The sequence below is a fragment of the Glycine max genome, chromosome 10 (genome assembly GCF_000004515.6).
Source record: "Glycine max cultivar Williams 82 chromosome 10, Glycine_max_v4.0, whole genome shotgun sequence".
NCBI classification, from domain to species: Eukaryota; Viridiplantae; Streptophyta; class Magnoliopsida; order Fabales; family Fabaceae; genus Glycine; species Glycine max.
Window position 1 is genome coordinate 42,768,431 of NC_038246.2, and position 27,773 is coordinate 42,796,203.

The 27,773-nt window shown below is 31.1% G+C and overlaps 3 protein-coding genes and 1 pseudogene across 3 annotated transcripts; 3 read left to right on the forward strand and 1 right to left on the reverse strand.

The window, feature by feature from the left end:
* Positions 1–4,363: 4,363 nt before the first annotated feature.
* Positions 4,364–9,362, forward strand: LOC100777211 (DOG1 domain-containing protein). The gene is made up of 4 exons (XM_003536230.4): positions 4,364–4,524; positions 5,350–5,630; positions 8,559–8,762; positions 8,868–9,362. The coding sequence occupies exons 1-4, from the start codon at positions 4,440–4,442 to the stop codon at positions 8,991–8,993; spliced, it is 696 nt and encodes a 231-aa protein (XP_003536278.1). The 5' UTR covers positions 4,364–4,439; the 3' UTR covers positions 8,994–9,362.
* Positions 9,363–11,725: 2,363 nt separating this feature from the next.
* Positions 11,726–16,757, forward strand: LOC100816062 (uncharacterized). Its single transcript, XM_003535426.4, has 4 exons — positions 11,726–12,319; positions 14,185–14,340; positions 14,690–15,370; positions 15,479–16,757. Exons 1-4 carry the CDS (start codon positions 11,987–11,989, stop codon positions 16,439–16,441), a joined length of 2,133 nt encoding a protein of 710 aa, XP_003535474.1. The 5' UTR covers positions 11,726–11,986; the 3' UTR covers positions 16,442–16,757.
* A 2,926-nt stretch (positions 16,758–19,683) lies between these two features.
* Positions 19,684–23,976, reverse strand: LOC100816585 (7-methylguanosine phosphate-specific 5'-nucleotidase-like; annotated as a pseudogene).
* Positions 23,977–26,202: 2,226 nt separating this feature from the next.
* LOC100802583 (uncharacterized protein At5g39865) lies at positions 26,203–27,580 on the forward strand. Its single transcript, XM_003555435.4, has one exon. The coding sequence runs from the start codon at positions 26,390–26,392 to the stop codon at positions 27,497–27,499; it is 1,110 nt and encodes a 369-aa protein (XP_003555483.2). The 5' UTR covers positions 26,203–26,389; the 3' UTR covers positions 27,500–27,580.
* The last annotated feature ends 193 nt before the right edge of the window (positions 27,581–27,773 follow it).

Sequence of the window (27,773 nt, forward strand, 5' to 3'; positions counted from 1 at the left end):
GAAGTAGTTGGGGTCAGTGAAGAGAAAGGTGGTGGTGGGATTGTGGGTGACACTAGCAGGGAATGGTGGGGTATTTGAGCTTGAAGAAACAGAGATGAGTACCGATGAAGGGAAATATATATATTATCCCATTCACTGCAAACACTCAACAATGGAATTATTTCATGATATGGGGAATTCTAATAGGTTTATGACTCTAATCCCTCAACATAAGCTAAATAGTAACAATTGGTTAATAAATTTTTCTTAATGTTAAGAAATTTTGTAAAATTACAGAGAGAGAGAGGATCACAGCTATAGGTTTCCTTACACTCAAATTTTCACTTATGAAACAGAGATTAATCAGTAAGAATCAATGAAAAGTAACAGAATTACCCCCAAAAAGGGTATGTCAGATTTGAATAATTGAAAATGGAAATAAATATAGATAACAGAACAACAACCTTGTGACATAATAAAAAAATAGTATTTTTTTTTTGCATTTAAATAAATAAAAGAGAATGTGAAAATAAATAAATTATATAAAAAGTGTAACAATAAAGACAAATTTACAAAAAAAAAACATTTTTATTTTATTATTTTTCTTTATATGGAATTGTTTATTTTAAATTTTATAAATTATAAAAAGTTATTTAAAACTCATACAAACTAAAAAGAAAAACCAATGTCTTCCCTTCCGTTTGTATGAACTTGAGGTGAAAATTGGTCCGAAATTTCTTATTATATATACATATAAAATGTGCATTTTTAATTAGAAAGCTCATGTTACATGTATTTTAATTTTCAGCATTGGTGATAGAATTTAATAGTAAATATTTATTCGTCTTATTGTTACATACAAAAGATTCTCTCATATATGCACAATAGTGTTCTAAAAATCAGACCAAGTTAACTATTCTAACCATAAAATTAATAAAACAATCAAGTGTGTAATTCAAATAAACCACTAAAACACTTTTAAAAAATTAGTAAAAGAATAAAAAGTTTCCAAAATTAGCCAAAAATTAAAAAAAATCAGTTTATAACATGCAAACAAAAAATGTTTGATACGATGCTATTGTGATTTTTGTCAAACAATTTAAAATATTTGTTATTTTTTTATTAAGATAATTTTTTTGTCAATAAATATTATTCGATATTATTGAAATTAAGATCTAAGTATTATGATGTAATTGATTACATTTGCATATTTACTTATTTTAATAATAATTTTTTTAGAGTTATTTTTTATTTTTATCATTCATTTTCTTAATATATATATATATATATATATATATTATTAAATAATTTTATGTTTATTAATAAAAAATTATGTGTAAATATTATTAAATTAAAATCGTATTGTTAATTTTTAATGATATTGCCCCTCCCCCAAAAAAAAGAAAAGCAAAATCAAGTAAGCAGTGCCTCTTCAACACTATGTAAGTAATTAGTCTAGTCAGGAGCAGTAAAAAAAAGGTTTGAAAAAGTTATTCCACCCACCTTTCGGTTGAAAATCTTCAGTCATGTTCCACCACTAGTTACATATATAGACAGGTTTGGTAGAAAAGAACTTGAATAATTCATGTCACATGCAATTTAATTTGTGAATAGCATTTTCAACAAACTAGGTTATATAGCCTTTGTGCCTAAAAAAGGTTATATAGCCTTTGAGTGATATGCACGATTTGCAATAAAATGTTCTTTATTTGGAATATTAATTATAAAATAATTAACACGGTGGTATTACTTATCATACCATTGTTTATCAATAATCTAGAACCTGATTTTATTTAGTTTTTAGTTTCCAACAACTTGAAAACTTTTTTCAAGTCTTCCTATTTTTTTTTAACAAAAAGCTCAATTTAAATATGCATTAATAATGTCATAACGTGAATCCACTAAATTATAAATCTTAAACCCTAAATTATGATATATCATAAAAAAAATTGGCGACTAGCATGAAATTTCGTCCCCCTTGGACTACAAAATTTGTCTGTCTCCTAATAAATTATATCTAAAAGTTTGATAAAAACTTGAGTCTATATGTTTGCATGTACCAATAGTAACTCTTTAGTGAGACTAAGCTATACAATTGTCCCTAACTCCATCAACAATCCCTTTACAATCAAGTTCAATAATACTTAAGAGTTAAGTCATCTTCATTCTGAGTTGCTTATGTTATTTTTCTTATTAAGAACTATGTCTATTAAGATTTTCTTATTGGAGTTTTTCCTTATTAAGGACCTGAGATAATGATATGCACCAGGTGCTTATAAGTTCTTGTAACATATGTGATAGTGAAGGTGTTTAAGAATTCAAATAAATTCTATCACTAAAGATATTTTAAGCATGAATATTAAACTCTTTAATAAAAAATCTGTATGATATATAATTAATGTTCATAAAACATAAAACATAAGAATGTGTTATGATTTAAGATATGTTTGATTAATTTTTATAATTGTTTTAGAGAGGTATAGTAAATATGTGTAATGTTTAATAATATAATTCATTAAAGAATTCTTAGATATGTGTAATGTTATTAGACCTATAAAATAAGTTTGTATGATGATATGATATCTATAGAGGTGAGATGATGGGATACCCATCATTTTGGGCATCCATCTTGGGCATCCATCATTTTTGTTAGGATACCCAACAACACAATGAAAGGGTTAAAATGGTCTTCACGTTTTCATGGATCGGCGATATTTTTGTTGGGACACCCAACAGCACAGTGACCCGCATTATTAGTAAAACACTCAAATCAACTAAACTAATAAACACATTATGTTATAAACAAATAGTGTCGCTATGTATAACACTAAAATTTCTAATTTATATTTAATGTACATATAAATTTGCATAATAAATTTTGTGATAATTATTTTTTATCTAATAATTAATTTGTATACATATATAAATTATAAATAAAAGTCATAGGTTTAATAAGTATTTACATATGTAAAAAAATATCAATTTTATTTAATTATCAATTGTTATAAAAAACATCTAAATATATCATTCAATTAAAAATCATATTTATTTAATTTTTAATCATTATAATAAACATCTAAATACATCATTCAATTAAATATTAAATTTGTTTAATTATCAAATTTTGTAAATAAAGTAAATGAATAAAAATTTGTAAAAAAATAATTTTTAAAAAATTAAAACATATAGATTGACATGATAGGGTATTTTAGCCCTTTCACTGTGGAGATTTGGCTTCTTTGTTGTTCCTTTTCCAGTCGTGCCTTGGAAATCATACAGTTTCCATGATTTTTAAAATTAAATATTAACACAAACTAAATGGACAACACAAGGACAGCTGGAGAAGAAACATCAGAGAAGTCTGTGTTGTCCCAACAAAAATGATGAATGTCCAAAGCAACTGCCTTAAGATAATAGGTGAGATGATAGGTCCAACAAGAGAACAATAGATGACATGATAGACCCAATAACAAATTACATGATAGGTCCAATAACATTTGTTAAGATAGGTTCTAATTTCATCATCAGTGGATATAGGATCCTGAACAAGAATCTCAAGGTTACTAAAATGGAAATGGAGATGACCTTATCCATCAAGGTTATGGCTTGTCCATTTAGGTGAATATCTGCATCAAGTTTCCTTGATTTTTATAGTAGAAGATATCGCGTGGCTACAAGATATTTTCAGTCACCCACATCCGCAAAAATCAACTTTTAATTTTCTGTGAAATTTCTTTTGCTGCATTGCTTGTGAATTGTCGTGGAGAAGGGGCTTCACAAGTATGCACTAGTTTTATATTTTTTAAGAATTTAAATTCTTCTGGTCACTCAAGAAGGATGCCACACTTTGAAAAGCAATGTTTTCTCACGTGTGAAAAGATTTAACACGTTTTATTTAATGACAAAAAGGAGATTCAGTGGTGGTTCAAGAATCAAGACAACGTTGGATATTGATACCTGCATAATAAAAAAGAGAGAGAAAGAGACAGAATCAAAGAGCCACATCAGTTTCAATGGGAATCTACCTCCTTGAAATGGAATTGGTATAAAAATCATGAGTATATACTTTTAGTTTCCACATCAGTGATTCAGTACTTTTGTCCCATGATGGTTTGAAAGGCCAAAAGTACACTAAGATGGGTGGTTAATGGTTGGACATTCCTAAATATTCAATAAATCTGAGAAATGTATGATGACATGAAATGGTTAATAATACATGTCGTGTATCCTTTTTATAGATAAGTGGGTGATAGGGGCATTTTATTTGAGTTAGGTAGAAATAAGGACAAAAATCTTGCACTATTGTAGGTGTCCTTCTTGGTGAATAGTGGTCTCTTTTTCCTTTTGGTGATATATATATACACCTTTCATTCTTCGTACCATTCTCATTAACTCATTATGAAATTGAGTGCTAACTAGTTGTCATTCTGTTAGTGTTAATTATCAGTTCAAAGAAAATCATGAGTTCATCTAACCAAAGCAGGTTTCTAGCAAATAAACCAAGGAATGAGGTTAATGTGCAGGGAGGCATCTTCATAATTGATGGTAAGAACAAATATAAAGTTAGTCTTGTTCTTAGCATAAAAAAATCAAGGTATATTTTTGGTTGAGGCAAAACAAAGGAATACTAGGAAGAAAGTATCTTGCAAAATAGATATTTTTGTCACTCCTCAGTTCTGTTTTCTAATCCACCAAATACTTTAGTCGAACTTTTCCAGTAGACATACCAACTCAATTTTTAAATTGGTATCCTTGGTTATTACCTAAAATAAATTGATATTTTTTGTTGCCAAATATTTAAAATTCATCTTCAAAATTGATATTCTTATTGTGGGTGGTCTAAATACTCTATTCTTTGATCAAAATATTAGAAGACAAAACAAAAGAAAAATGAAGGATTTTTTTTTTATAATTAAACTAGTCTGGTACAGTGCAATCTAATAGGTGTATCATTTGATAACACACGTTGAGTTTGTGAGAGAAAAGTTAAATTTAATTTTCACAAAATACATTCTTAGAAAAAACAACCAAGAATTAATGTCACTTATAGTTTATTTGTATAGTTCACTATCATCGATGAAGATTTAGTGTGCTAAGATTTTAGATTGGATGTGATATTAAGTGCTCATGAATCATTGATGATGATTAGATATTTATTATCATTATTATTTGAAAAAAGGTTAATTATGTAACTTGAATGGCTTTGGAAGTGACATGTTTATTTCATATATCAAAAGATTTTTCCCCTTATTTTAAGGTCAATTTTAGCTAATTAAAGCTTGTAGTGACTTATATTAATTTTTTTCCCTAGTATCTACTTCCTTTATTTCTTGTGTAACATAAAACCAACTAAAGTTAAGAATTCCGCAGGAAACACAACATTTGTGATGAACTATGGGCGTTGGTCAGAAAAGCATAAGAGACTTATTTATGAGATGCGGAGTGCTTTAAATTTTCATAATGACCAAGTTCTTGATGACAAACTAGTGTTTCTTATAGAAACAGTCATGAAGCACTATTTTGAACTATTGGAGATGAATTCAAGTGCTGAAAATTTAGATGTCTTCAATGTTGCTTCTGCTATTTGGTGCACAACAGCTGAACGCAATTTGTGGTGGATTGGAGGCTTTCGCCCTTCTCAACTGCTTCAGGTAATGCTTGTTTTACTTAAAAACAAAACTGTAATTGGTTGGTGGGGCTAATAAAAAATGATATTGAGCTGGTTAGTTAGTTTAGATAAACTTCTTAACAAATACTTTGTAGAAGAAAAATTAGAGAAAATTAATGAAGTAAAATAAATTAAACATTTTATATAAATTAAAGTTAACTTATACACTTCAATTTCTTCACAAAATTCTTATCAAACTTTTCTTCAAAAAATTCTTATCAAACTTTTCGATATATACACTTATTATAAAAGCCTTATGTAAGTAATTATGAATCAAATATTTATTTCAGCTGAAAAGTTCTATATAACAAGTTAGAAAAGCTTAGAAGGTTAATCTAATTTTAATCATATTTGCATCTTGTTAATTTTCACTTTTCCATTTTGGACCTTCACATGCACATGGTCTTTTTACTTTCAATTTTTTTTTCTTTCTTTTCTGTGTGTCATATTATACATTTATCCGTTCAACATTTTTTTATGTACTGTTATTGTAAAAATCAACCAAATAGAAATGACAGGAGATATAATTTTTAAGATGATTATTAAAAAAGTAAACCAATTTATTATTAGTGTATTTGGGATGGTGGTGTGGTAAAAAAGAATCAATTATGAACCCACGATAGAATCATAACAATATTGCGTAGCATCACTTGTTTCAAAGATTTAATCATAAAATTACATTTCACACTTTTACATTAATTATGTATTCAAAATAACACATCTCAAGTACAATACAATATCTCACACTTACACAATTCATTATCTATCATCACATAACAAGTCACAATTATCATTACACAGGTGTTATGCAATAGATACACTAATACTTGATCCTATATGCAATGTGATACCATATCAGTGAAAAAATATTGTCAAGCACTTAGGAGTATATGACAAAACAGACCACACACTAGTAAGTCAGATCACTCTCACTAGGTAAAATCATAGGAGGGAGACCAGTCAGAGTCACACTGTTTTGCAAGAATGTTTCAACCATGTGAGATCAACACATGCTTAAAGGAACACTCAAATTGGGTGTATAAGGCCTAGACTCTGAAGAGTCCATTAGGGGCTCTTCCTCTTGATTGAAGTCCAATCAATAAAATATTTTAACACGCAGATTCCGTCTATGAACTATACAAAACACACGACTCCTCAATTATTCTGAAAATAATTTTAACTCGTCATGCCTCAAAGTTATTCAACTCGTCGGGTTCCCACAGTGGATCCCATCACAATATTCGTTGTGCATTAACTCGTCGCCCTTAAAGAGTCTTACAGTCGTGTGATTGTACGATTCATAACTCACAGTTCAATGCATACAACATCTCAATACACGTGTGATCTCACAATTTAACGCATATTCAACTTGTCACTTACATACAGTTCATCACACTTTCATAATCCAAAGACATCACATTATCATGCCTCATGCATCATATATATATATCACACAGTAATAATATTAATATGTTATGTTTATATAACTAATCATCTCATTAAAACAGACATTTAAAATCATATATGTGCCACTAAAGTTTGAAATACGTAATACACATAACTACTCAACTATTTTCAAAATCATTTTAACTCGTTGTGTTTCCAAGTTATTCAACTCGTTGGGTTCCCACAGGGAATCCCATCACAATATTCATCATGCATTAACTTGTCGCTCTTAAAGGGTCTTACAGTTGTGTGATTGTCAGTTTATAGCTCACAACTCAATGCTATCACTTTACACTTCACAATAACATGTATAATCACATTAAGGAACGTATTAATCCCACATTTGTTCACAACACATGTCTCATCACACCTTCTCACTAATACATTACCATGTCATGGGGAACAAAACCCTTCAATCAATTTCAAGAAAATATGCAAGAATCAAGAATTCCCAATTTCTAGGTTTCTAACATTTAAAGTCAAACACTCAATTAAACCATCCAATTCACATTAGGGCATCAATTGACCCATCAAACATGAGAAATTTGTAGTTATCATTGTACAGACAAAATTAAAACGCATAAAACACCTCAAAATTAATCCCAATTTGATCATCTAGAGACCCCTACACATATTCATTCTAACCCTAATTGTGATAAACTCATATCTTATCTCTAAGAGGGCTCACGTGTAGTCCGGTAGCGATAGTAGGGTCTCTAGCAGTTCCCTATGATTCCTCAAGTTTTTTTTTTCTAGTTGTTCTGTTAGGGTTTCCAAGCGTTAGAGAGAAGGAGAAGGGATTGAAGCCTCAACTTCACTGTCTCCGTGCGAGAAAGATTTCTCTCTCTACATATATTATTTCGCAAATTCCAACAGTGGGAATGTGCAAAAGTGAGTTCCAAAGGTGTTGTCTAAATTTTAGGATGATCCAACGATTAACGAGTTCGGTATTATAGTTTTATTGGGACAGACAAGTTTGGGTGTGTATGAGAAAAAAAAGAGTTTTGAAAGAAGGGAGAACAAATATGGAAGGAATCATAATGGTAAAAATTGACCGTCTTTATTTATAGTTAGGTTACTCTAAATTTATTATTTATTCTATTTTTTTATTTTATAAAAAAAAAATCTTTTTACTCTTTTTATTAAATAAGTAACCAATTAAAATATCATTTTATTTTCTAAAACATCATTTATCTTTATTTATTTTCTAATACTATGAAATCCTTATTTTAATTAACAAAAAATAATTTCTCTCATTTATTTAATTTCTAAAAATTCTATTAATTTTTTATCCGCATGACTAATATAAAACTCAATTTCAACCCAATATCTCACACCAAAATATTTACTTAATTCAATTAATTATAAAAACTCAAAATACATACTTAATAAATATAATATATATATATACCCCGAAAACTGAAGTGTTACATGTTGCCTAAGTGTGTGCTATATATGGATCCAGGTTATTCTGCCTCAAGTTCAGCATTCGTGTTCCCAGCAACAACTTTCTGATATTTTTAATTTTGTACAATCCTGTCAACAAGCAGAAGATGCTCTTGCACAAGGCATGGAAAAACTCCACCAAATCCTTGATAAAGCATCAGCAGCTGGTGACAAAGGATTAAAATTGACGTGTGTCTCACAACAAATGTCATTTTTAAAGCAGGTAATGCATGCATAATCATGAGAATCCAATTTCTCTATTATGTTGATATGTTTTTTGGGTATAATTTCTCTATTTTGCTATTAACACGGTTTCTTGTTACAATAGGCCGATCATGTTCGCCAGCAATTCTTGATTCAATTATCTCGTCTTCTTACAATTTGTCGTTATGCTGAATTCTTAATTGCCTTCGGTGAACGCCTCTATAAGCCCCAGCCTTGGAGCTCACTTTGAGTTTCAGCATCATCGATCATCCCAATGAAACCATACTATATAATGATACAAATAAACTTTGCATCGGATCAATGTGTGCATTTATCCTTTGCTTAGGTTATTATAAGAGAAAAAATATTATATAATGTAAAATTACATTATCATTCAATCATCATTTATGATATAAGTTTGTTGACTTTGATAAAAATTATTTTAAAAATCATAACAACAATGATTGATGAGTAGATGATAATGTAAAATTATTTTAAACTCTTATTATAATTATAGTTCTGTCAAGATATCAATTTATTGTTATTTTGACATTATTAAATAGAGGATAAATGTAATTCATTGTCAAATTAAAATTTGAGATAGTGAATATTGTTTAGATGTTTGTGTGAATGTAGATAAAAGATATCTGCTTTAAATTTATATCTTTCATTATTTTATTTTTTTGGTGATGTATCTTTGTGTGTTCATATCCTTTGATCTTCATGCACAAGGGATTTTTTCCAACTGAAACGATTCAAGCTTGTAAGGATATCCTAGGTTTTTGTTGGGAAACTAAATGTCCTAGTTAGGTTGGTTATAAAAGTAATCATCTTAAGTATAATTTATAAAAACAATTATTAAAAAACAATAATTTTATTATATACATGACAATTGAATAATAATGTTTAAAAAATTTAGACAGTATATTCTAAGTATATTCATATAAATCTACTACATGCATGCTATTGAACTCAAGGTATATGTGAAAGAAACAAAAATATCTTATGAGAACAAGGACATATTTTGTAACGAATAATTATTTAATTTAAAATAAAATAATTCAAATAATAGTTAATTTTACAAAAAAATAAACTAAGTTATTTTTAATCTTAGTTAAAATCATGACAATGAATAAGTGATTTAATTATTTGAATTTAATATCTCAATGTTTTCTTATTCAATTGTGTTTCTCTGTTTTTAATATTAAGTGAATTTGGCCTTTTACCTAAGACTTCCAGATTCTCATTTTGCTCAAAATATTTGCAAAATGAAATGATTAAATTGTTTTTAGATCTTATTTTACTCAAAACTTATCAATCAAAAATCAAATTTCACCTAAGAAAATCTCAAAATTTCCCCTTTTCAAATATTAATACTACATCCTACAAAAATTCTTCAAATTTTATTAAACTTCTCAGTTCTAAACTTTTAAAATCATTTTATTAAATTTAGCAGTGCTACAAATGGTAGGTTGAAAGTGAAACTGTGAGAGCCCCTCAGGTTTGTGTGCTTGTGACTTTGGTGTTAGGTTCGACCCAACGCAGTGTTTTGTAGGACAAAACAAGCCTACTACGTCTAAGGCCCATGTTAATTTGATTTGGTTTGGAAGCGTGGTAGGTTATGTAACAACAGAACCAGTCCCTGGTCCCTGCCCACTGCATTATCAATAAATGACTTGATTAAATAATTGTCAAGAAAAAATGCAAATTTTATTCATCAATAAAAAAGATAATTACATTTATGACCAACATTATTTTTAGGAAGTATAATGAAATCTTAGGAAAATAATTAGCTTTAATTTAACAAATAGGATTATACTTAACTACGCTTACCAGCGGAATTGAGTCTAGCATAAAGAAGTCAATTTTCTATAACATGACAAATTAAGAAAGGTTCAAATATGATAAATGTCTACATTTAGCATTCCAGGGTATCTCCAACAATTTTTTTTTTAATAATGTCTATGGAAAAAAAAAAACTTAACTACAAGTATTAGTAAAATCTTAATTATTTGAGATCCCACCTGAGAGGGATTTTAAAAATATTTCCTATTTGATGAAAGAAAGCTAAATAGAATTTTGTTCACACTTTATTTCAAACACTCTATCATTTACTGACATTTATTAAAAATCATCGAATTTTGTGACTAAATAAGGAAATAGAAACATTAAGTGAGAAGTCCGATCCACCAAAATTAATTATTTTCAATAAATTTTAATTATTTATAAAAAAATATTAAAAAGAAAATATCAAATAATGTGTCAATAGCATTTATCTTAAATGTCATAATGTCATATCACTCAACAAGCAAGGTAGAGTTGGAACCTTGGCTTTATGGAATCGTGTAATTCAATTGGAGCCACCAACCCATTTATCTTTAATTGGACACAAAAGTTACTTAGAAGATGTTGATCAATGAGGTTAAAAAGATTACAAATAACATGAGTTGCAGCATAGAAATACATATTGCCAAAACAGTACATTAGTGCAACATGAGTCCTATGTCATTTTGCTTTTGGAGTCTTACAGCAAGAGTGAATTGTGCAATTTGGGAAAATGCATATTATCATCATCATTGTCTAGTGTAGTACTTTGTTGGAACATAGGTGGAAATAGTTTGTGAGCCGGGCCGGCACTCTGAGGAAAGGTTACACCCCACTCACTTCAATTTCCAACTGTGTGTGAACAACCTGTCTCTAGTGTCTACCTTTGGATTTTCAGAATCTTTTTGTCACTGTGTCACAAAACATATATATATATGATTTGTTAAAGTACATATTTTTATTTTTTTTAATATAAATATATTAATAAGTTACATTATTATTATTATATTTTAAGATATTTTTATTATTATAATTTATTAACACATTCATACTTAATACATTATATATATATATATATATATATATATATATATATATATATATATATATATATATTCTAAATTTCCAAAACCCATCATTGTTTGTACCTTCATTTTTTCACCCTCAAAAAGTTTTCAACCGTCTTCCAAAAGTATGTTACCTTCTTCTCTCTCATCCTGTTTGAGAACCCTGTGAGTGTGAACTTTACTCAATCACTGACACCCTTTGCTGAAAAGATACAAACTTTTGGTTCATGTAACCCCTTAAAACAGTCTTTTCCTTTCCACCCCACAATCTCCTTGCCATTGGTCTCTCCACAGTAGTACCACTTCTGTTGGTCTTGGTTTGAACTTGGAAGTTTCCAATTTTGAACCAATAATGGTGGTGAAGATGATGAGTTGGCCTCCATGGCCACCTCTCTCATCTAAGAAATTTGAAGTAGTTTTCATAGTGCGCAGGCTTGAAGGGTCAACAAGTATGGAGAAAGCTGAGGAGGTGAAGTCCAAGGTGGTTGAAATTAAGTGGAAGGGTCAGAAAGGTGTGGCTTTGAGCTCATTGAGGCGTTCCATCAAGAGAAATTTCACCAGAGAAGAAGGTCTTAATGATGCAGGAGTAGTTGAATGGAATCAGGAATTTAGAAATGTGTGCAACTTTACTAGGTATAAGGAGAACGTGTTTTATCCATGGGAAGTTATGCTAACAGTCTCCAGTGTGAGTTCCTTGTTAAATTTATAATATCCACTTTGTTTCTTATTTTCTACTATTTATTTATTTCAATTATAATAATATTAGTTCCTTTTTTGGTTGTTACACAACTGGCCATGCATTACGCATATATTGAAATTTCTTCATATATATATATATATATATATATATATATATATATATATATATATATATATATTAAATCTTGGCTTGTCATCATTGGTCTTTTAAGCAGTAACAAGACTACAGTGCCTTTCTTAGTTCTGGAGGTGTTTCATAAATTAAGGTTCTTTGATGGCCATTGGCTACAATTGAACTTTATTTGGGTTGGGGACTAGGATACGCTTGGTAGCTGGTAGAATTAGAACATGAAGGAACCATGGTGAAATGCCCCTTTAGGCATTCCTTGCTTGCACATTTGTCAAGCATGATTTCAGGCTTTTGCACATTGAAAGGCGCATTTCAAGAAAGAATTTACACATTCCTTTTGCTTGCACTTTTTTTGCAGAATGGGTTGTTCAAAATGTAAAGAAAAATTAGTCAAGTTAAATCATTTTATCTTGAACAATTTGTCATCCAGTTTAAGTATATGAATTTTAATGAATAAAGACACCAAAAGTAACACAACTACACAAGGGTTGTCTTACCAAATTGGGAAACAAGCATTCATGTCAGATATTTTACCTATACTTCAGAATAGCTGTAAATACATGCGATAGTTTTTTTTAAAAAGTAATACAAATAATTAAACACAAATGAAAACAGCAATAACTAATAATGATAGTAATTTATTAAATATTAATTTTCTCTTTAATTAAAGATTTATGTTTTTATGTTAATTTTATATATTGTATAATGATCTTGTCACCTCTTATTATAATTTAAATTTTTTACAGTGCATGTGTATCTATATTTATATTTATAAGATTCCTGTCTCTTGTTGTGTCCTTGTTTATTAGGCAAGCTTTTACTTTTGATTTCTTGGGTGTGAAACTTACCAACACGTAAGGGAAGTAATTCCCTTATAAATGCACCTGGACATGAGAATATGCCCGTAAGATAGCTGGCAGAGGAGGGGTTAGTCTTGACTCAAGCTGTCACTAGAAAATCTTGCAGAACAAAAAAGGAGAAAGACATCCTTTAGAATGGAAATGTGATTTAATAGAATTTTCTTGGCAGGAACTTTTTCTGATCAGTTATTGATCTATCTATCACCTATTTATGGCCAAATGACTTAAATGAGCTTGTAGAACATGAAGTAATTTGATGGGCCATGAAGCACATGAAATGTTTTTATTCACACATGGATAAAACAAAATGGAGCATCTTGTGCTATTCCGTTTTGGTTTCACCCTTTTAGTGGAACTAAAATATATATCATTTTTAACCTCATGTCCTACTCCTAAATGTTCCATTCCATTTTACCAAATGCTATCAATTGTCACTGTGTTTGGAAAGACAGTTTTTTATTAGTTGCAATTTTGGTTCTGTTATGAAAAAATATTTATCTTTTAGGATTAATAAAACAATTTGTTATGACAATTTTCTCTTAAAAAATTATTCTGGGATCTGATTCTTGTATTCATTCATGAGCTATTATCTTTCTTGGTTTTGTTTTCTTAGAAAAAGTTCTTGTCCTTCAGTTCAGTATTCTTATCTTTCACTATTTGTTTTTTAAAAAATTATTTTACAGTGTTATTACCAATGCAGTTGCATACTCTTGTATGTTTGACTAGCATTTTACAGCATTTCAACCAAGAATTTTATTTATGCTGAAATTTAATTTAATTTAATTTTTGGAGTAAATAACTAAGATCCAATTCCTCATCTTATAGTTTGAATTTTCTTTACTTTCTTTTGTACTGAATTAGATATCTAAGCAAGGGCCAAAAACCAGAGCTTCTGTAGCTGGTGTTACATCAATAAACTTAGCTGAATACGTTCCTGCAGCTGTAGATAAAGAGACTGAAATTGTAGTTCCTTTGAATGTCCCTGGCACCAATGATATTACTAATCTCTCACTTTTTGTAAGTTCTTTTTTGTTCCTTCCTTTTCTTTTTATGCTTTGAAATTGATTAGAATATTATAATTGAGTTTGATTTTTATGCACTATCAATGTAAGTTATTGTACACTTTCAACCAATAAGAAGTCGTCGCTGGTATAACTTAGTTAATGTAAAAATCAGCAAACTTATTATACATGATGTTTTGTGATTAGATGATAGTGTAAAAACCTTTACACCATTAGTGTATGCACTATTTACTCATAATAATTACTTTTAATGATTCTCTTGCCTAACTGGATTAGATGCACAACCTACTTCCCTGATCCAAAAAAGAGAAATTATATGGAACTTCATTTGTGTTTCTTTTCAGTTGTCTCTTAGTTTACTGAAACTGGAGGCCCTTCAAGAATATTTGGATGCAGTGCAAAGATCAACTATGTGTGTTCCTTCATCACCCAGTTCTGTTGATGCTCTCGCAATAAATAAAGATGAGTTTACCACACTTAAAGCGGGTCTGAGAAGAGTAAAATTCTTTGCTGATTATGTATCAACTGGAAGAGCCAAGAAGGCAAGCTCCAAAGATGAAGGAAGTGATGGTAGGAGCTCCAACAGAAGTGAAGATTTTGAAAATAGGTATACATCGGACGTGGATTCACTGGATAATGATGCTGCAATTAAGTCAGAGGTGAATGAGGAGGATTCTTGTGTGAGACATTCATTGAGTTATGAGACTCTGGCCTCTGGAAACTATGCAGGAGGATCACCATATTCAGGTTCAACTATTAATGGTAAAGATGAGTGCTGGATCTACTATAGTAGCCAAAAGTCTGATTATGGGGGTGCACATGTTGAGAATTATAATACATGTGATCAGATTGAGCATCAGAATTCAAAACACCGAATCCTTTCTTGGAGGAAAAGGAAACTTCACTTTAGATCTTCCAAGGTGAAAGGGGAGCTACTTCTGAAAAAACACGGAGAAGAGGGTGGAGATGATATTGACTATGATCGTAGGCTGCTGAGCTCTTCTGATGATTACACTAGTGGAAAGGTATATATCATATGTACAACTTGTAGTTTTTCTTCCATTTTTACTTCTGTCTTTGTATTTTAGAACAGCCTTTAAAGCAATTTAAGTAAGTGTACATGGTTCTTGCAGTGGCATAAAATAGAAAATATCACAACTAGTCCATCATTTGTTCCTGAATTTGAGGAGAACAGTTTCACTGTAGGGAGTTGGGAGCAAAAAGAAGTCATTAGCCGCGATGGACAGATGAAGCTCCATACCCAAATCTTTTTTGCTTCAATTGATCAAAGGAGTGAATGCGCTGCCGGGGAGAGTGCATGTGCTGTCCTAGTTGCTCTCATTGCAGATTGGTTGAAAGCAAACCAAGTTGTGATGCCTATCAAGTGTGAATTTGATAGCCTGATTAGAGATGGATCATCAGAATGGAGAACTCTTTGTGAGAACAAGGACTTCATAAAGAAGTTTCCAGATAAACACTTTGATCTTGAAACTGTTCTGCAAGCGAAAATCTGTGCAGTATCTGTAGTGTCAGAAAAATCCTTTGTTGGATTTTTCATTCCAGAGGAACCTGAGGGTGAAGGTTTTGACTTCCTTCATGGTGCAATGTCCTTTGATAGCATATGGGAGGAAATAAGCCATTCTGCTTCAGAACTTCACATGTTTAGGGAGCCTTTGGTGTACATAGTAAGTTGGAATGACCATTTTTTTGTCCTAAAGGTTGAGAAAGATGCCTACTACATTATTGACACTTTGGGGGAGAGACTACATGAAGGATGCAATCAGGCCTACATCTTGAAGTTTGATACAAGCACAAAAGTTGAGAAACTGAGTAAGAAGGGAAATAAAACAGTGGAGGTAAATGGTTCACAAGAAAATGTAGTTGATAAATCTTTCATAATCACCCCAAATGAAAGCAATGATAGAAGGGAAGGGATCATATGTAGTGGCAAGGAGTCATGCAAAGAGTACATAAAGAAATTCTTGGCTGCAATTCCTATAAGAGAGCTTCAAGTTGATGTCAAGAAAGGCTTGAAAGCATCCATGCCACTTCATCATAGACTACAAATTGAGTTCCATTACACACACCTCAAGTAACCCATGATTATGCAAGATGCAATAATAGCTGATTTGCCAACAATGTGGTGGTGTTTGCAGTTGCTTCAACGCAATTATAGGGACTCTCTAATTGATAACTCATGTTTTCCTCTTCTGAGTTTGTTTTAAACGATTAACTTGTATTAGAAACATATTTGAATTGCTTAACCTGAGCTGAAGATTCAATTTTTTAGAATTTTCGTGGCCTGGTTTTCTAAATAATAATGTTCTTGATTATGTTAAGACTTTTGGGATCTTAACACTGGTTGTCTAACAGAAGCACATTATATGTATGTTACTTGTCAGTTGTCACTCCCTTCTATTTTCATATTTATTTTTTTCAAGGCTGATAAAAAAATGTAACTCACAATTGTGTATGACCTAGAAGCATTCAAAAACTGGTAGACTACTAAAATTAAAAATGATCAAGTTGAAAACTAAAAAAAACTGAAAAATCTAAAGCACTTTTTAGTCTAGACTCCAGGTAATTTAAAATCTAAAACACTAACTGTGAAAATGCCATTTCAATATCTTAAGTCTCTATTTTAGTTTCAGACCATAGGTATTATTCTAAATAAGAGATAATCATACTCAAGTTTAGCAAGACCATCATGATCTTCCACCTATATGTAGGTATTTTTCATTGTTAATTGTCAGGTGATATATATGGGGCTGGTTATTTTTAATTTATCTCAAGCCTCAACACAATCGTGCAATTAGATAAAGGAAATGCAATACTTATGTAAATGGGAGTTAGCAATTTGCTAAAAGCCGAAACGTCATGCTTAAAGCTGTTGTCAAAAGTTTCCAATAATAGCATACTTGAACAGTAAATGAAAGAAAACATTAGTACAGTATGTAGGACGTATTTAGTGGAGTTGAGAAGGAAACCTACATTGGAACTTGGAAGAGAAAAACAAACATTGATGATATATATATATATATATATATATATATATATATATATATATATAATAAACACTTATTTGACCTTTTTTTTATCATATCATATTATTTTCTTTTTCTTTTTTCAAGATGTCAAATAACACTAGATATCCATACATCATTATCCATGAGATCGGCCCTCTTATTTGGTACAAGCTGTATGTAGAACACTTAGCTTGAGTCTTGAAGAAATGGATTGGCATTTTGTGCCCAACACCAGCTAAATAATAATGATTAATAATTATACCAACAAATACATCTAACAATTTTAGGGATATGAATCAAATTCAGGTGAAATCCGACCCTGACGGTGCTTAATCAGAACAGCTAAGAATAATATATTAAATTTTAGTTTTATTCAGCTCAAGTATAATTATCTCCGGTGAAAGATACTGTCTTCTCTGAATAAAAAAATCATAATAATGTAAGGAAATATGTTTATTTGGAAATCTAACATTCCTAACATTTCATGAGATATATAAGCCAGTTCATTTCACAGGAATTAATGAGGATGGTTTGTTTGGGACTAGTTATCCAAATTGCAGCAGGGTTAATTAAGTGACAATCATGGATCAAAGCTAGCGTTGAAATCCACAACACGACGACAATTGAAGGCCAAGTAAACCACTGAAAAACGAATGCTGTGTGGTGTTTGTGGAAGCAATGAGGCAGAAACAGTTATCCTAGGAGACTAGGACTAGGATTCGGACTTTCATCCAAATATTTCAAACAAGTTGTGCTCTCTTGCTACATATATGATTGATTTATTTCTTTCATCAATCAGTTATCCTTGGAACAAAGATTGTCACCAAAATATTATTGGCAAAGAGGGAACATAGATTGTTCCTCTTAAGCCTAGCTCACGCTTATTTATTAAATAGATTAGGACAAAACTTATTTAAAAATCTATTTCATTTGAAAAAGACAATTTTAGATTTTATAATAATATATTAACAGATGACCACCAAAATAACATTGCTGGTTTGATTGAGATGAATTAAGGAAGACTTAACTCATGATATAGTGAGTCTCAGCTTCTTTTAACAAGTCACCTAAGCAATTAAGATTACAATGGATTGACTCTTCTATCCTTTTGAGGATTGTTGTTGGTCATGAACCTTATCCCAATACCCCGAATTGTACGCTCGTATTTTTCCAGGGTGAATAAGTAATTTAATATGTTATCATTCTATTTTTATTTTATTTCTCACCTAATTTTTTCAATCAAGAAATCCAACATTTAATTTTATTTCTACTATATTTCTCTTTTTTAAAATTATCTCTCTTTCATTTTTATATACTTTATTTCTTTCCTCTCTACCAAAGCATTTAGGCTTAAGGCACTCGTGTACAAGTTTAAGTTCTTTAGCTTATTTTGATTTAGGTTTCTTGACTTATTTAAAATGTTTTATCACAATGTAGACTTTTTAACAGGTTTCTGAATGAAAATGTCCTATTATAAAATATACTTTTAAATAGTGATTTAGTCATGTCAAGCTTTTAAAATATATTTTAAAAACTAGTATCTGGAATGTATTATTTTACATTCTAATAATTAGTTGTAGGAAATCTTTTCCAACAAAACTTGAGAAACCAATTTTTAGTAATTATTTTACATTCTAAGAATTAATTTTTGAAAATATTTTTCCATAACACTTCAGAAACTAATTTTTAGTAATGATATTTTTGTAAACAATTGTTAAAAAAATAAGGACAGTGCTAGGAGAAAAAACGGATTACAAAAAGAAGTTCCGTTGTATCTTCATTTGTGCCCTGGGCCCCATTTGTTTCTCTTAGCGTGTTTTCCTCTTATGGACCAAAAAATTACGAAGAAAGCAAAAAAAAAAAATTATTACAGCCAGCAACATAATGTCAAGGTTTATCCCAAAGTTGAGGTAGTTTTTCATTTCGGTTAAATCACTCAAACTATAGTGCAATTTAATTATTTCAAATATACGTTACAGCTTCAAATACTGTCTATGCTTATTACAAAGCACTTGCACTAAGATCTAAGTTTCATATTCTCATAGATGCCTACCTGACGCAGTTAATGTTTTGGTGTGCTATTTTTTTATGAAACCTGCCAAATGGTTATGTACACAAAACCAAAAGCACAGAAAAGCCGAGACATAAAAAGTTGGGAGTACCTTGCACATACTACAGAATTATTGTAACATATTAAGTAAATTAATTATGGACTAGCAAAATTAATCACCAGCCATGTCTAGGAAGGGAAAACTGACAGGCATAACCATGCTAGAGAAAATCTGAGAGACAATATATAATGAGAAGAAATAGATCATATGCAGTTCAAAAACAACTGCACCTCATGCAGATACATATCTTAATGTTTCCATTTGTTTGGCAACTTTTATAATTTATATTTATATTGTTCAGTAAAACAAAACATTTTAATGGTTGAGCTCGTGTACGGTTTTCTTAACTATAGGTAATACAAATTTCATGACGAGGAATCCTAAGATATATAACAAAAAAGAATGAGACTGCTTAAGGATATATCTTTGCTGGAAACATCACCTCCCACTTGAACACATATGAGAGACCAGTTTGATAACTCCCCACATGGGTGCATCATTCTGCAGGTAATAAAATGCAAGTTACGGTTAGCTGCATAGTAATTCCTTCTCCAGGTATGTTCACTTCAACTGAACATAAATCGTTAGAAATATAATGTCAGTTAAATGTTATCAGTTAACAACATCAAACACCACAGCAAGAGTAAACAGTAGTCACCTAAAGTCAAATTACATATGAACATGCATCAATGCATTAGTTTAGTTTAATATGATGTTATTCCTCACAATTGCAGAGGCACTTACCGAAGCAAAAAATAAAAGGACTGTTCTCATACTAAAGGAACAAAGAATCTAAACATATTCTAGCATCCATCCAATCCACTTACCACAAAAACAACATCAAAAGCTTCTTGATAGCAGCTAAGTGAGTTCTCAACGTTGTGGTTCCTGCAACAATAATTTTATACACTTGAGCATATGTATTAGTTACATGTTACCCAAGTAATTAGAAGAACAGAAATTTGGCAAGGCTCATAATTCAAACCATCAGACATTCCCAAGTCTCCGGTGTGATCACCGAGAAGGAAACATTGGTTCTCTTCTTCAATGAGGCATTGCCATCAGTAGGACCAACCATCCATATCACCCAATCTCTCATGAACAGGAGCAGCCATGTCAAGAGCATGCTCATTTTTATTTAAGCTATGAATCAATTTTCCTGTAATAAAAATTTATAAGTAAAAAGTAAGAACTAATTTTATCAAGATGATTAAAAGCCACCCAAAGTGAGCTATGGTGCAGCAGTAAAGTTGCACCTTGGTGACTGGTTGGTCATGGGTATGAATCCATAAACAACCTCTTTGCATATCCAAAGGTAAGGCTGCGTACAATGACCCTTTTCCATACCTTTGCATAGCAAGGAGCCTTCTAGCTTCGGGATAATTAGTTCTTTTTTGGTTTAAAAGCACCCCAAAATTGTATTTTATCCAAAATACTCCAATAGCATTCAAGTGATTCAACAAGCACTTAAATATTTCAACTCAGCCATGAACTGCAATGTTCGAACTCATAATATTTGTACATAAGAAAACACAATTATACATGAAAGCCAATATCAATTTACAGAGTTACAGTTAAATATTTGTTTTAAATTTTATGTTCAGCACAGAAAAAGCATTGAAAAAAGTTTAAGGAAAAAGTAGAATTTCCCAAGACTCTAGGACTGGGAGTAAAGACAACATTTACATTTCAGCAAGTTTTTTTCAGTTTGCTGTTGCTGAATTCCTAGTTAACTAACGTGAGAAGTTTGGATTTGCATAAGATGGATTTATTAAAACCAAAAAGAAATTCATCTGTTGGTCATGACTTGCATTAGCAATATGTTATTCAATTCTAGAAAGTGAATATAGAACTTACTAATAATAAGTGTCAATCCAACCAACATTTGAGTCACTTCTCATACATATTCTGGACCCATTAGTAACAAGTGGTATCATTGGTGTTATGATGAAGATATCCAAGGTTAGAGATTCTAGAATGTTATTAGCTACCCTGCAAGAGACAGTAATACATGTATCCAAAGTTTCTATATTTTGGGAATCAAGGGATTTCGTCTAGGTTTGAGTGTTTTAAAAACCTAAGGCAAGGTTCATATCCAGTTCACACTCAAAATAGTGGTCGCATTATTTGAGCAACCTGCCATGCTTCAAATTACAATGCATAAGCTCACCAAGTATTTTGTTACCCCCCCACCCCCACCCCACCCATGATTTCAAACCCTGTATGATACAGCACATAATAAGGTACTGAGAAGTGTTACCAATGGCAGACGGGCAGACGGGCAGAAGGGCAAAATTCTTCCATATGAACACGCCATTGAAACCTATGGCACCAACCTTAGCAGGCCTCTCTTCACAAATTGCCTATGGCAGTTGGCAAAAAATCTGTCATGCCATTCCACCATGGCAATGGTGTCGCCATTTAACAACATTTACTGACATAAGATAAATTTCTTTAGCTGTTTGTTCTCCCAAGCAAGGAAACATTCATCAAAATATGCAATAAACATTGCAGGTATCAAAGACTTTCCACCCAACACTAAGTGACATATCATCCATTGCGCTCGTGTTTGTTAGGCAGTCATGGTGAGAGACACCATAGAACTTGCAATGTTTTTTTTATCAGCAAATATTACTGGTTAGTTTTTGTTAATAAAACTTGCAATGTTTTTTTTATCAGCAAATATTACTTGCAATGTTATTTTACCAAACCCACTCACCAGGGTGTAGACAGAAATAAATAAATAAATAAATATATTTGCTTCTCTCTATTGACAGTGAAACCTAAAGGCACTTATTTAATGCCTTGGCCTCAAAAAGATGTATTTGGATATAAAAACCGAGATGGAAAACCAACAAATATTTAGCTAATGAATGCAGGAAACATAGAATCACCTTTAAAAGTTACAAGGCGGCCATCATCATCAAATACCATCCTGTTGGATACTATCCTCACATTCTTGAAGGATCTGTGAAGTTTCTGCCTTAGGACCTGTTATTATCAAAAAAAGCAATACAATGCAATTGAGAGGCATAAACAACAATAGAGAAGAGAGTGAAAAGCAACTGTCCAGCAACCTTGTCATCATATAACAAAATTAATTTATCAGACCTCTTCAATGATATCAGCAAGCCCTGCTGAGAATATCAACACAGGAGCATCTCTTTCCTGAAAATTACAACTAGAATACAGGAACCAGTTTCAGCAATTGAATATTTGAATTTTCACGCATCTATATTTCATTTCATATATTCACCTGATATACAATGAACATATCAACATTTAAGAACTTATAGAAGGATGGGAAATCTACCTCCAAAAACTCAAAAAGTTCACAAACACCTTCCCTGAAAGCTATGTTGGCATTAGCAACTGATTGTCTTATTGAGTCATATGTAAGTCCTCCCTCAACAAGAAGACCATGTGCCTTTCCCCACCTGATACACCACATTTAGACTTTCAGCAAAAAGCATTAATGTCAATACTGAAAGTCACTGTTTAACTTAGTGCCTATAACCATTAATAAATTCACACACCACTCTTCCATGAGCTTTGTTTTCTCTTCAAGTCCAATATTTGGCGAAAACTCTAATGGATGGTAATATTCATATAACTGCTGCCTTTTGGCATTATAATCTGGATTACCCTGCTGCAAAAGACCATGACTGGCTACAAAAGTATAAATGATTCTATGAGATATGATACATATCAATTCCTAATGACAGTTTTTCCATTTTTTTCTTGCATCAAAGCCTCAAAGGGAGAAATAAAACGTTGAGAGAACAACATACTTTGGCCACGAGTTCCATTAACCCAAAACATTGTCAACGTAGCATCAAAATCAGCAATCACCCGGTAGCAGGAATCTGTTAACACAACCATAAAAAGAGAAACATATTGTGCTGGAAAAATCTCAAAAAAAAAAAAGTTTTTTGACTGGTACCCATTTATATTGTCACTAGTCATTACACTGAACCAATTCAACAAGCGCACACACAAAAAAAAATGGAATATACAACACTTAAATTAATTATAAATTATCAACCAAATGCATGAAGAAACCTGAAGCTTCTGGGGACCACCCAATCGAATTGCATCAATTTTCTTCTCCAGTAAAGCAGGGTCACCCACCAACAAGTCTGAAGCACCCTTCACTTCCTCCATTTCCAAATTTTTCCCGCAACTAAAACTAGAAAATGATAACCTTTAACGGAAAAGTGTCAGAATAATTAACAAACTGAAAAAAGGAAAATAAAAATACAAATTTTAACATGTATTATAAAATGGGGTGCGAAGAAAAATGAACCTTGTCGTTGTGGAAGTGTAACGGGAAAAGAAGGAAAAGTGGGGTTGGCGAAAGGAAGTGACGATAATGCCTTGAAGTTGGAGGCGATGACTCATTTCATTATAGAGTGAGTGGAATCAGCTCGAGTTTAATGGAAGTATATCATCACACGTCATTCATTCAACGATGTGATGTGACTGCTGTTACCAAATAACATGAGAAAAACAAAATGAATAAGAAAAATGTCAGCAATACTCTCTCTCTCTTACACGATCTCTTTGACATTTTCTTTCCTCTCAAAAAATCTCTTTTTAATAAGTTATAATTTATTGAAGGTTATCAATTTTATTAAGTTTCTCATTTAATATAAATATAAAGATAATTATTAAATGAGAATTCTAAAAATTAAAATTTTCACTAAATTTTAACCGATCAATCGTTAAGATTCTTAAAAAGAGAGTCATTATTTTTCTTAATGAGATAAATAAACATTCAAGAACTAAATCATAATTTACATTCTTCTAAAAACTAAAATTTTACCGATTTAATCAAAATAGTCATTTCCCAAGTTAAAAATAATAAAGGCTAAACTTCCTATCTTTTTGAAATTCAGAAATTTGGCCTTTATTTAAAAATTGAGACATTTAATTTGTTGGTTTTTATAATCAATCATTTTAAACCAATTGTCCAATTTAATGGCATTAATAGTTAAAGCTTAAATGAAGGGATCAAAATTATATATTGAAAAAAATAAAAAGATTAAAATTACATTTTAATCAAGATAAAATCACAACAAAACTTTATCCCATAACGTGAAGTCAACCATGTGGATCATACGATGTCATTTAACATGATTAAAAATCAAAATTTGAAAAATATTAAATCTAAGATATTTTGATGATTTTTTCTTATGCCTTTCTAGTCTCCCTTTTCTCCTTTTTCACGTGCTAAAAATAATGCAATTCACTCTTTTAAGTGACATCCCTTGTGGTCTTTTTTGTACATACTCAAAATATTTTAATTGATTTATTGTCACTTTTTTTCCAATAGATGTTACATCAATCTTTAGTATAACATCATTCTATATCCTATATTTTATTGTATGATCACACATCTATCTTAATATTCTCATTATGTTGTTCTCACTTTTTTTTATGGTGTTCCTTTAAATCTCATCATTCACTACCATATGTATAATTGTATGATAAAACTTATCTTTGAGTTTGGTATACACTTTGCGATCACAAATAATTTTTCACAATGTTTTTTCTCCATTTAACACATCTTGCTAGCATTCTCATTAATTTTACGATTATCTTATATGATTGATTTCATATAATAAAGCTTAGAAACATGTTGTATCTTCTATCAATTTTACTTCTAAGCCAAAATCCTTTTATCTTTTGCTAAATTTACTATGCATATATCGTATCTTACTTCTAGAGTCCTACTTAAGAAAAAACTCTTAAATTTTAAAATCTATCTTGACAGTTCAATCTTATTGTTAATTTTAAAATTAATTCATCAAAATATATTTTTGATATTATTTTTAATTATATATTTATTTAAGGTAATTTATCAATATAATGATTTATGGTGATATATAATAATGTAAAATTTATTTATATTTGAATAAATTGTTTTTTAGAAGAAGTCTGAATAAATAGTTTATACAGCAGTAAATAATGTCAAGAGTTTTTTTAAAAAAAAAAATGTAAATGATGTTTATATTGTCATTTGAATTATAATTACGAATTGTTATATATAATAAGTTTGATAACATTTATAATAATTAAACTAAAACATATATTAATATCCTTAAAATATATATATATATATATATATATATATATATTATTAATATCTGATGACTAATTGATAAACAAAATTTTCATATTCACTGGTATATATATATTTTACATTTTTGGTGCATAAATAATTGAGTTTTGATAAATATATTACCAATGCACTTTAATAAGCATACTATATATTGATTAAAAATGATAAAATTTTACAGTATTTTGAAAATCTAACGCTAATTTCTCAAAGACAAATTTAAAAGTTCTTTAAAAGAAGTTCACATCAAAACGGAAAAAGTAAACCAAAAAGATGAAAAAACAATTTATGCATGGCATATACACTAGAAACGGTAGGCCCCTCACAAATCCGGAACGTTGGTCACAAACTTTTTCTTGCCAACACAAAACAACAAAAATATAAATATAAATAAATCACAGTTGACAGCTCTCACTACTCAGTCTGTTCTACTACTACTATTATTATTATTATTATTAAAATACTTTATTATAGTAAGAATAAAAAAATAATAATTGTCTCCATCTAGCTAAACACGTGGCGCGCATTCACTGCGAGAGACTTTTTTTCGTAACATTTTTGGATTTTAAAATTCATTCAGCAAAAATTATAGCCGTTGCAACTATGTGACATCACACGCACAAACACTTTCTCTCTCTTACTCTGTGAGTAGAATCCAAGAAGAAGAAAATTGTTGGCACTCTCTGTTTTCACACTCTTTATTCTTTAACCCAATTCAGACAGCTAAGCCCATTTCAATCTTCTCTGTTTAGCAGATAATTCCGTTGGAAAATCTCAGGAAAAAAAATGAAGGGGGTGAAAGGAAAATTCCTGAAGAAGCTCAAATCCATCAAACCAATCCTGAAGCAAGATTTAATTCTCCAGATCAAGGCCTCAGATGGGTACGTCCATTTTCTCCCAAAGATTCCGAGTTTCAATCTGCATTCCCCGTTTGTTTCCCGAGAAAACAAGCCCGAGAAAGTTGTTCAGAGCTGCGAGAAAATGCAGGACGAACCCGAGGTGATCGACGTTGCAGAGCTGATGAAAGACCTTGAGGAAGAAGATGATTACAATGACAACAAAGAGAACATAGGTCCATGTTCACAGAAACCCCAACAACACCACAAGGGTGTTTTGCAGAACGGGAACAGAGCAAAAACAGATTCAAAACAGAGAGGGGTTTTGGAGGAAAAAAAGTCTTCACCAGAAAATGCTGACAATAACAACAACAGAAACAGCAACAGAAAAATCCCTTTGTTAGACACTGATGTTCCATCGTTCCGGCGGCCGGACTTGAACTCCGGCAGCCTATTCGATCCGAATCTACTGGCCGCGTTCGAGCAAGCCGTGAAGGAACATTCTAGAATAACAGAAGAACAGAGGAGAAGCAGAGTCGAAGAAGAGTCTTCACAGAAAGTGGAAGATGATGACCCTGACCCTTTGATGTTCTTTGAAGAGAAGTGTCCACCCGGGGGCGACGGAATGGTTATTTTCTACACCACGACACTTAGGGGAATCCTGAAGACATTCGAGGATTGCAACAAAATCCGCTTCCTCCTCCAGAGTTTCAAGGTTTTGTATTTTGAGAGGGACATTTCAATGCACAAGGAGTTCAGGGATGAGTTGTGGAGCAGTTTGGAGGGGAAATTAGTGCCTCCAAGGCTTTTTGTGAAGGGCAGGTACATTGGTGGAGCAGAAGAAGTTCTGAGTTTGCATGAGCAGGGAAAGCTGAGGAAAATCTTTGAAGGGGTTCCAATGGATTATTCTAATGGTCCTTGTGATGCATGTGGAGGGATAAGGTTTGTGCTGTGCTTCAAGTGTAATGGAAGCCACAAGGTTATGGCGGAAAATGGAGAGAGCAATCAGTGCCTTCAGTGTAATGAGAATGGATTGATTTTGTGCCCATATTGCTGTTAGCTTATGAAGAAGAATATCAGTTAAAGTAATAGAGTTTTATACTTAGTGTGTTCTATCCATTGTGATAGAGTTTGTACTTAATTGAATTTGTGTGAACTGGATTTTTTTTCTTTCTTTTTTTGGATAATGATCATTCTTTTAATTCTTTTTACCGGTGATAGGCACCTGCATTGCCTGTTTGTACTGTTCTTGGACCAATCTGAAGGTCCTTAGAATTTCAGATTCAGTGTGCCTTTTCAATGTATCTAGTTTTATACCTTAATAAAAGGATCCT